Source organism: Centroberyx gerrardi, chromosome 4, assembly GCF_048128805.1.
Source record: "Centroberyx gerrardi isolate f3 chromosome 4, fCenGer3.hap1.cur.20231027, whole genome shotgun sequence".
Lineage (NCBI taxonomy): Eukaryota > Metazoa > Chordata > Actinopteri > Beryciformes > Berycidae > Centroberyx > Centroberyx gerrardi.
In genome coordinates, this window is record NC_136000.1 from 3,699,775 (window position 1) to 3,710,678 (window position 10,904).

The following is a 10,904-nucleotide window of genomic DNA, read 5'->3' on the forward strand; positions in this document are numbered from 1 at the left end:
CTCCACCATTTAAATGAACAGAGACAGAAAAGAGACAAAGCTCTGAGCTCTCCCTCCAGACGCCGTGAATTATGGGTTACGGATGAGTGCAGTGGTGATGCGTTTCCTGGAGTTAATCTGAAACGGCCTGGAAAACCAGATGGGTTTCTGAAAATGCAACAACTTTAAATGTAGCCACTCAAACGAAATCAAATTCTAACAATGTCCACTGTAAACACATTTGATCATATATGTGTATAAACAGGAGGAGAATTAGATTTTCTCTTTAAGTGTCAGCGTTGGTGCAGCAGGTGATGTCAGCCTCGCAGGCAGCTGCAGGCTCTGCTCAACAAGAAGTGACCAGACGCCTGCGGACAAAGATGATTTTATTCTGCCTTGTTAACAGCGAGCAGGCTGACAAAGAGCCACAGTCACAGCATCAGCCAGGGTCCATTCACTTTCTGACAGATACTGACAGCAGTCGAGGGAGATGAGGTTAGAAGATAGCTGTAAAAACTAATTGGAAAAGGAGTTACGATGTATTGAGAGCATTATGGGTATTTCACAGCCCATAATGCTCTCGATACATTCATACCCTTACAGCTCTCGCCTATTTTTGCTAGGTGACCCTCCGCTGCAGCAGAAAACATTCCTTCCTTTCATGCAGACTGGAACCAAACGGCTGCTCAGCTTGGCAGAGGAAGACGTTCTGCTGTGGAAATCTTTTCACACTCCGGCTGTTGGAGAGCGGCACATCCTTCTTGGCAAAATTGCGGCATGTGAGAAGCTGTGTTTTTCTTTAACGCATAAAGTGTTAATTGGAGGCATTCGTCATTAAATGAGAGCCGGGGTCCATACTCCCCCCCCCCGCTTCCCCCCCCCCAACCCTGACCCTTGACCCCAGCCAGGGTTCACATCCTGCCTCCTTCACCACCCTGCTTGGTTCCCCTTACCCAAGCCAGGGTTTGTATTCCACACACACACACACACACACACATAAGCACATTACTAGGCACTATTAGGCACTTAGCCGTTATGGTATTAAATTATTATACTTACACTCGCTTATTGACTTAACTGCTGACAGGAATTATGTTTTTACTTTGTTTTTCTTGTTTAATGTTTTTTTTGGCACTCTGAATTTTATGGCTGCTCACCCTGTTGATGCTGGAGGAATCTTCTCTTATTTTTAACTGTAAGACATCTGCTAAATCTACTAAATTGTAATTGGGCTCCTGCGGTACACTGAGGGACCCAGATGGTACCAGCAGACACTAGATACAGCAGCTCAAGCTCCCATCTTTCTTTTTTCTTTAAACCAATGACAACATACTCATAAAGTTGCATGTGACAGAGACAGTAATTTAATCTTTTACTTATTTTTGTGTTTCATTTCCCCGCCCCATCTGTCTTTAAATTGTGTTTTGTCCTTTTTGGTCTTGTAATGTACTTCAATGTCTGTGTATTCTAAAACCTAATGAAGTGCTAATCATGAAACAAAAAACATACAAAATCAAATGACTACGACTTGGAATACCATGGAAAATATTTTATTCAGCAATGATATTCCATATATATAGTTACAATGTTTCAGAGTGTAACACGGTGATGTGAGAGGCTTCCAGTCTGAAGCTCTGATCTGTTCCAGTGGGTTTCCTGCTGCTCGGCCCCAAGGTGACTCACAGCTATTCAGTTGATGCTTTTCAAAAATGGCCGCCATCACAAGTAACAAACATTCTGCAAAGTGTAGAGGTGCGTGGAAACAATTATCACTTCAAAATCAATTGAATTAGTAAAGATCAACTCAAAAGGGCATAAACATCTGATGAATCTCATTTTTAAAAACCAAAATTATGAAGAAACACGTGTAAACCTTGGTTTACACTAAAACCACAACATTTTTATTTAACCTTTAATTTCTATGAGTTGATCTAAAAGATTCCCCATGAACACGATAGAAATGAGTGAAATGAAATCAAACCACAACAGGCTTCACCAGTCCTGAGGGAAAATTCAAACTGTAAAACTCTCCTTGTGTCTGTGTTTGGGACATGATTCACTCCGATGACAACCATGAGGAACCAAGTGTTAGAAGCCATTATGTTTGACACCTTCTATGATTAGATTGTCTAAGATTACTTTGCCAAGGAATGCGTTTCTTCCAAAATCGGTGCTTCTATTTTCAGCAGCCTGGTTGATTTTTGTAATATTATTTTTTGGCACTTTTTGCTTTGACCGTTCACAGTAGAGGCAGGGAAGGTGGGAGATGGAGGGGGATGACACACAACAAAAGGTCATGGGCCAGACTCGAACCCGTGACATATATTGCGATGTCACCGTTTAAACACACCAATCACTTTGAGTCTTAAGGAGGGATGCATCCTCTACATATTACTCTCCACAAAAATAGAAAGGTGAAATATAATGCATCACTCTTTGGAAGTCAAGATCACACTCAGCCAGCACAATGAAACAATATTAATACTCCAATACTCTATAAACAGCAGCATAAGGACAAACTGCCCAGAATTGGGAATGGCCGACAAAACTCCATCAGATGAAATGTACTTTAAAATGTATTTTTTAAGCATATGAAATGAACAGAGAAATCATGTAGCCACAAATTGCTTTTGGTTCATCTGTAACCAGAATTCACAACCAGCTCCAGCACTGAAAATTCTCACAGTTCAGGAAACAACACAAACATTAAGAACATAAAGCCGACTGCACTCAGCTCTCAAGTCAGATTACAATCAGCCAAAGATCGGTATAAAGACGACCAGCCGATAAAAACACATATAAGGCATAGCATAAAATATTGGCATTCATAAGTCAAATATTTTTGGATTGTGACCGCAGCAGTAAAACTGAAATGTGATTGAACCAACAGTCTCTCCCCCCTCCAGCCCCCCGCTGCACGGCTGCTCAGCAGACTGAGTTTATAGATGAATCATGTAGAAACACATTCATGTCATCATCTTGCTCTCATTACATCCAACCAGAATCCATTAACAGCTCAGACAGCATCCTGCATAACAACATTATGGTTTCAAAACATGTTGGTCTTACAATAATCATCACATGCATACAATAAAGACATGCAGAATGTGCTAAGAATAATAAGAATAAAGGCATTAATACAGGGTTGAATTTCTTTTCTCAACATTGTCATCTTTCAGTGGTATGAAAAGTAAAATTGTCAATAAGTTGCAAGAAATGATATAACAATCATTAACTGAAGGGCATAAAGCAAATTTAACCAAAATTTTGTATAAAAATAAAGCGGAAGTGAGCGTATGCCTGCTGAGCTCCGCCTGTCTCTTAGATTGCCACCATACTAAGTTTATTTATGTCAGCATAATATATCAATAGACATCTTAATAATTTTATGATACTACTTAAGTATATGCTAAAAGCAAAAACAGTTGAATACCAGCATGCAGTTTTAACTTACATATTTTAGTCTTGAAAATGCTCTGAAGCCTTAGCTTTGGCCTAGATGACAGCTACCACACTGGAAACATCCAAACATGAAGCCAATGCATCAGTGAAAAGTAGCAGGGAAATCATACATTATTTCCAATTCCATAGACATTTAAAAGGAACTACATAAATATCAGTTGCTGCAGTAAACATCTATACAATGTCCCATACGGCAACATGTGGCATAGCAGGGTAGCACCTTTTTCTTTCAGTTCTTGCATTTGATCATTATGGCACAATCATCAAATTCAGGAGAAAAATACTTCCCTTAAAAACAGGCTCAAATGCATGTACAATATATACAGTTTATACAGTATATACAGCAGGTTTCTATGCATTTCTAATAGAAATATATAGCCTTGGATCATTCTTAGAGACATATACAGTATGTCTTAGTCTAGCTTTGTCATTTCTGCCAGGCACTAAATGACTTCTCCCAACGACAAGACAGTTAAAGCAGAGAGCAGCTCAACAGCACAGACTTTAACACGTTTAAAACACTAACCGACTGTTCCCGGTGTAAAATTGGCTGCCATTCTGGCAACAACAAGCGCTTTATTCCAGCAGAGCCACTGGACTGCTATGGCAAATTCATTCGGTAGCCCTCAGTTTGAGAATGCTTATCTGGGATCAATGGAAAAAGTCAGTTAGTTAGTCAGTCAGTCAGTCAGTCAGTCAATAGTCGTAGTAACCTGAATGGAAAAAACTGATTTTAGACCAGAATTCCCAATCTGGGAAGATTTCTACTTGGAGGTCCAGCTGATTGCGGATGGCTTTTAGAGAGAGGTTTTCCTGCTAGATGTCGGGGTAGAACTCTGTGTTGACGTCAACGCTGTGCAACACAGATTTCTGATCGACGGCCGACATCCTATTCAACACCTCGGCGGAAAGCGAGTAACTGCTGCCAGACTTCTCCTCAAACCAGCTGTCCAGCGCTCGCTTCGCCTCAAAGTTGGCGATGGGCGGCCCGTTTACAGCCAGGGTCAGCAGGTCGTTCATCTGCTCCAGGGTCAGCCGGGAACGATTGTTCTTGCACATCTTCTGCAGAGATCCTCGGCCTTTATCGCAGCAGGCCGTGGAACTGGGCAGGACCCTGACAATCTGCACGATCCGATTTAGCAGAGGAAAGCGCTGCTTGTACCTGCAGATGTGACTGACGACCTCTTTGAAGCCGTTCATGCTGTAGTAGTCTGCCTTCAGATCCCTCCACTCCACCACCAGGCTGCCCCTAGCCTCCGTCCTGGCCTGGGAGCCCTCCTGAGCTGCTAAGGGAATAGTCTCCAGATGATCAAATATCAGCAGGATTTCCTCCTCCCCGTAGGCCTGCAGGTCCTCCCGGTTGCGAGGCCAGGTGGACAGGTCCAAGACCTTGCAGGCCTTGGTGACAGAGCGGCTCTGCAGGTCCAGCCTCTGAGACAGGATGCCCTGGCTCCTGTGGCAGATCTTTTCTCGGATGGACTGAAACTTGGACTCGGCAACACGCAGGTTCTTCAAGGCAACACCATTGAAACTTTCACGGAAATTTTCCTCAAACTCCTGCAGATACTCTCCAGGACAGTCCACCAGCTGGCCGATCTCCTGAATGGCCTCCTCTATTCTAGTGTCAACCTGCGACACCAGCAGGTAGTCTCCCTGGAAGATGAAGGCTAAGCGTGAGAGAACAGCTATGATGTCCAGGAGGAAATAGATAAGCTTTACTGATTGGTAGTCCAGGAGGAACTGGAGGAGAGTGAGAGCGATGGCTGAAGCATCAGCCCTCTGCGTCTGGCTGCTGATCTCCTTCAGATGGGCGACCACCTCCAGGTAATCTTTGATGAGCGCATTAAGGACATTCGGTTCTCCTATGATCCATCGCACGGCCCTGATGTCTCCTAGGAACTCCGTCTCCTCTGACAGCGTCGGAGCTGAGGATCGGAGCTCGGCCATCATGCGAGGGGAGTAGCGGTAGAAACTGAGGAGCTGCTTCAGGTTGTTTTCCAGGTCCTCCAGGCAGGACAGCTCCTTCCCGCTGATGGCATCCAGCACCTCCAGATGAGGCCGGTGGATCATGATGGGAAGGCAGAGGATCCAGGGAAAAGTCTTTTGGACAGCGATGTACAGGTTGGCTCTCATTCCTGAAGAGATGTTGGTGCCATCCACACCCAGACCCACCACCAGCATGTCCTGAAACCTGAGGCCCAGGACCCCGAAGGCCCGATCCATGGCCTGGAGATAGCCATCCACACTGGCCATGCTCAGTCTCTGCAAGGACAGGAACTCTGTGTTGGGGGAGCCCTCACTGGTAGTGAACTGGATATAGACCGCCACAGTGTCTGAGAAAAGGTCGTCATTCTGGGCATCCATGATGACGCTTAGGAACGGAGACAGACGCATCTTCTCAGCCAGGTCTTCTTTTAAAGCCCGGGAGATGTGGTGGATGAGGATCTGACAGTCACCTTCATTCATGTACTGGTCCACCACTTTGAGCTCACACTTCTTCAGCAGCTCTGCCAGTGGACGGAGGTCGGAGAAGGGCCGTCCCTCCAGGGCCAGGTGGTACGCTGCATTGAACAGCAGCATCATGTTCTTACACATCTCCTCCGTCTTCTCTGGATGCATGCGCAGCTTGTACAGCTGCAGACACTTTTTATGGAGGTTGCTCTGGCTGTGGAGCTTGATGGTGTGGATCTTAAACTGCTTGGAGCCGATGATGAAGGCCGAGGTGCGGGATGACTGGACTGTGTACTGGCGGCAGACGTGGCACCACATCTCATTGAGGGTCGGTGAGTAGCGAAGGAACCAGAACTTTTTCAGCCACTCCTGCTTGAAGCGGCGGATCCGTCGTCCTGGTCCAGAGGAGAGCTTGGACGAGTCATCGGGAGAAATTACAAGGTCGGCAACAATCGACTCATCAGCCGAGTCCACATCCTGATCATCTTCATCCAGAACCACCTGAATGGGGGTCAGGGGCTCCATCCCTGCAAGGACAAATAAACACATTCAACTTCTGCTGACAGCTTTATTAGAGGTCGAGTAATTGAAAAATATTGAAATATTATAATCATATCTTTTAAAATCATAATAGACCCACCGTGGATAACGATTCATATCACAACAAAGCAAAGGATATTAACTCAACATCATAAAACAGTTCCATAAGGCAAATTCCAATTTAATCAGAGAAAACCAACTATTCTCATTGATTCTGTGAAAACTCAACAGACGTTTTCTATCGGTTCTAGCAGAAGAACAGTACCTCTGTCACTGTTCTGGAACCTACCTTGAAAATCTTCGATGGGACCCTGCTCAGGGTGGGGCGGGGCCTGTTCGTGTTTAGGTGCGGCCTGTTCGGAGATGGCCGGGGCCCCTGTGTCCCCCTGCTCTCCTCTGACACGCGACAGCTCCGCCTCCAGCTCCAGGATCCTCCTCTTCAGTTTGACACAGTTGGGGCAGAAGGAGGTGGAGGGCTCCTCGTTGCTCTGGGTCTCCTCCTCTTTCTCCTCCACCTTCAGAGGAGGAAGGTTAAAGTCGGCGTCAGAGGAGTCAAAGCCGAGCCCCAGCACCGTGACTTTACACTCTCTGGGAAAGGAAGAATGTCCGGCCGGATGGGCCCTGGACCTGCCGGAGGCCTCCAGAGAAGCTTCGAGAACGTCTTTGAAGATGAGGTCAATCTTCTTCTTCTTGGCAGGAGGTTGGCCGTCTGCCTCTTCGCCTGCTTGCTTACTGAGGCTGGGCTTGCACTGCAGAGCTGACTGCAGACAGGGAGCTTTAACGTCCTTATCGAGCCTGGGCAGGACCGCTGGATTCCCAGAGCCTGGAACACAACAGTGCAACATGTTCACTTAGCTACATGAAGCTACAGTGCTATGAAGACAAATAGCATCACACTCTCAAAACACTAAATGTCTCAAAGGGACAGCAGTCAACGACGGTCATGTACAACAAAATAAATACAAGAGACCTGTCAAACATAAGATCATTTGCTGTGCTTACCTGCAGGGGAAAGTTCTGGGGCTTTTTTATTCTCTTCAAGTGGAGTTAAAGATGACAATGTTCCAACAAACTGAATTTATTTGACAGTAACCTAGGCAGTCTCAGTGGTTCTGGTTTATCTCTGGGAGGAACTGACTCTAAACCCGCCAATACAACAGAACTGACACTGTCCTCAACTACCAACGATCCCAAGGTAAAAATATCAGTAAGAGGTAACCACTATGAAAACTTTGAAACCTGTAGAGGCAATGAACTGATTGTGTTTTAAAGAACAAATCTGACATCATGGAGCTCAACAGACCAGAGTAACAACAGCACCATCTACTGGAGAATTTAGTTTGAGTCCCAGTGCATCATATTGGGATGCACTGGGATACCTGGATACAGGGATACTTGGATGACATATGAATACTATTATGAATTCTCTTCACACTGAAAAGGCTTACATTTTTAAGTATAAAGAGCAGTTTAGTCTTTAATAATGGTTTTAGAATCCATAATTCAGTTTTATCTTTTTAAATTATTTGTCCTATCACATCACCATCTATCCAAGTGAAGCTATATGGTGATCAAATATCATTTTGACTGAAAATAACCCCTGTAAGGCAAATAATTCACACCAAATAATTCCTCTGATTGGTTTGACGATAATCGACAGCTGACAGTAATGACAAAACACTAGAAATACAACACAATTTTATATTTGGTGGACATCAAATGAGAGTTTAATAAGACCAAGGATATCACCAGAAAGATCTGACTTTATGACATCGATGCGCATCCAAATGTCTGTAATGCTATTACTGCGGCTGGATTTCTTTATTCATCCTATCAATAGTGTCCACCTATGAAGTCTGGTCACAGTGCAGGACTAACCACGTCCATGATTGGTTTGGAAGATCCGACAGCAACGGGCTTCTGAACCTGTAGCCAACATCCCAAAAGTTTCACTGAAACATGTGACACTGTAGCCATTGGCCTTATAAGGCAGCGACCTCCTGTCCACCTCACCTGTGTCCAGGTTGCGGTCGATGCTGTCCTGAGAGACGCTGTGGAGTCGCTGGATGTACTCGTCGCTGTACCAAACCCTCAGCCTCTCTCCCGCCACCAGCTGCCGGCGGACTCTGAAATAGATGTTTTTACCGTGTTGAAACGCCGTCAGGTTCCTGTCGCTCTCATCTGACGAGGTCCGGACAAACCTGCAGGTCAGAAACATCACCCACAAACCGTGGATTTCACCATTAGTCCTGTTGTTAACTGTGACAGATGATATTGTCCTTCACACACTTCAGGGTCGTAGGAGCAAACTAAACCATTGGAATGTATAGTAGAGTAGAGAAAAACCCTTTGACATCAATGGGGAAATCAGATCGTTTTTCTCAATTTCTGAAAGGTTGATCAAAATACACCAAACAACTAAATGGACCCATGAAATGAAAAGTACATCACCAACAGCTGTTATTTTAACAGAGTGTTTTAGGGTGGATTTTTCCTTTAAGACTCACTCATTTAATAAAGTAATGAACGCTACCTCATCCAGTTGGCTTTGGTCTCATCGCTGCCATCGATGGAACGATATGCGTTGTTAAAATCAACGATCTGGAGAAGTCACAATAGAAAGATATTAACAAAACAGACAGAAAGACAGGTAGACAAAGGCAAACAAAACGGGTTCTAGATTGGTTCAAAACGGATTCTGGACTGGTTCTAAACTCTTCCTGGATTGGTGCCAACTAGTCTTGGAATGGTTCTGGACTGGTTCTGGACCGGTTCTAAACTCTTCCAGGATTGGTGCCAACTAGTCTTGGAATGGTTCTGGACTGGTTCTGGACTGGTTCTAAACTGGTCGTAGACTGGCTTTCTTGGAGTGGTTCTAGATTGGCTCCAAACTGTCCCATGGCAGGTTCTGGACTGGTCCTGGAATGGTTCTAGACTGGTTCTAAACTGGGCTGGAATGGTTCTAGACTGGTTCTAAACTGGTCTTGGAATGGTTGTACTTACTATCCAGGAGTAAAAGCCAGAGGATTTGTCCTTGGACACCAGGTCCCCCTCGTACGGACCAAAGAGCGCCCCCTTGGGGATGTTTGCATCCACGCAGCGTACGTCGACCTCCTCTCCCTCGGTGAAGACCTCCACGCCCGACGGGACCGTGAGCGCCGCCCTGTTGGCCGACCCCAGGGCCACAGGAGTATCAGGGACAAACAGCGGGGGTCCGTGGGAAGGACACTCCTTCTGAAAATAGTCCTGGCAGTCCTCACAGACTGCAGGCCAAACACACCAGCTGCTCGTTCATAGTTTACACTAGTATTGACCTAAAATTCAATACTTAGGATTTCTTCAGATTAAGCACCATACTTATATGCTTATTAAGTGCTTTAGGAATAACAATATAATATAAAGCCCAATCAGCTAAACAATAAAAATGACAGTGATGAAACAGGCAGGAACACTGGGATAATGTAAAAGCCTGTCTGGACAAGTTAAATAGTTGAATTGAAGACAAGACTTACACCAGAGGTCCAACGTCTGCTCGCTCATGGTGGAACCATGTTGGCGGAAATCCACTTCACGACACTCTGTGGAAGCCCAGACCAGAAAATGTCACTTTTTACCGTTCTACTGACCTCATCTGTTTCTAACTGCCTAGTATTTCTGAGTGCTGAGAGATTTTTAGTCCAGTATCCCGGGATGTCAACTATGAGCAGAGACCCTGAAACCAGCAGGTCTACTGGTCGCAGATCAGCAGAGATCCTAAAACCAGCAGGTCTTCTTATTCTAGAGCAGCAGTGACCCTAAAACCAGCAGGTCTACTGGTTCCAGATCAGCTGAGACGCTGAAACCAGCAGAGCTTCTCGTTCCAGAACAGCAGTGACCCCAAAACCAGCAGGTCTACCGGTTCTTTATCAAGGGAGACCCTAAAACCAGTAGGTCTACTGGTTCCATATCAGCAGAGACAAAAAAAACAACAGGTCTACTGGTTCCAGATCAGTGGAGACCCTAAAACCTGCAGGTTTACCAGTTCTATATCAAGGGAGACCCCAAAACCAGTAGGTCTACTGGTTCCATATCAGCAGAGACAGTAAAACCAGCAGGTCTACTGGTTCCAGATCAGCAGACCCCCAGCCAGTAACTGGCATGATTCTGACCATGTCAACTGTTTTGGAGAGCTGCTCAGCACTGTGTGTGTGTGATACTACTGATGACACTTCTATAGCTGACAGATTTGCTACTCATCTCAACATTTCGCTCCTTACCGCCTGGACTTGGACATTTCCGCATCTAAAAGCAGCTGAAGATGAGCAGTAAAGGTTAAAAAGATCCCAGACAAAGAGAAAAACTCCAAATTTCTGCATTCGCCCGGAATCTTAAGTGTTGGTTGGATGTGGATCCTGTCGCTCAGAGGGCAGACGGACCAGAAAAGACTGAAAACAAAAGTTGCCTTCAAGTTTTCACATTAATATCATTAGAAA

The 10,904-nt window shown here is 45.1% G+C and overlaps 1 protein-coding gene across 1 annotated transcript; it reads right to left on the bottom strand.

Moving 5' to 3' along the window:
• Nucleotides 1-1,513: 1,513 nt before the first annotated feature.
• prdm11 (PR domain containing 11) lies at nucleotides 1,514-9,787 on the bottom strand. The gene is made up of 6 exons (XM_078283026.1): nucleotides 9,783-9,787; nucleotides 9,436-9,715; nucleotides 8,966-9,033; nucleotides 8,446-8,633; nucleotides 6,722-7,255; nucleotides 1,514-6,419 (listed from the first exon to the last, which is right to left on the bottom strand). The coding sequence occupies exons 1-6, from the start codon at nucleotides 9,785-9,787 to the stop codon at nucleotides 4,258-4,260; spliced, it is 3,237 nt and encodes a 1,078-aa protein (XP_078139152.1). The 3' UTR covers nucleotides 1,514-4,257.
• Between the last annotated feature and the right edge of the window lie 1,117 nt (nucleotides 9,788-10,904).

Bases quoted from the DNA above. Each gene is read 5' to 3' on its own strand.
- prdm11 (XM_078283026.1), bottom strand. The intron at 9,034-9,435 runs GTAAGTACAACC...TGACTTCTCCAG, and splicing joins CTGGCTTTTACTCCTGGATA to ATCGTTGATTTTAACAACGC. The intron at 6,420-6,721 runs GTAGGTTCCAGA...TTGTCCTTGCAG, and splicing joins TCCCATCGAAGATTTTCAAG to GGATGGAGCCCCTGACCCCC.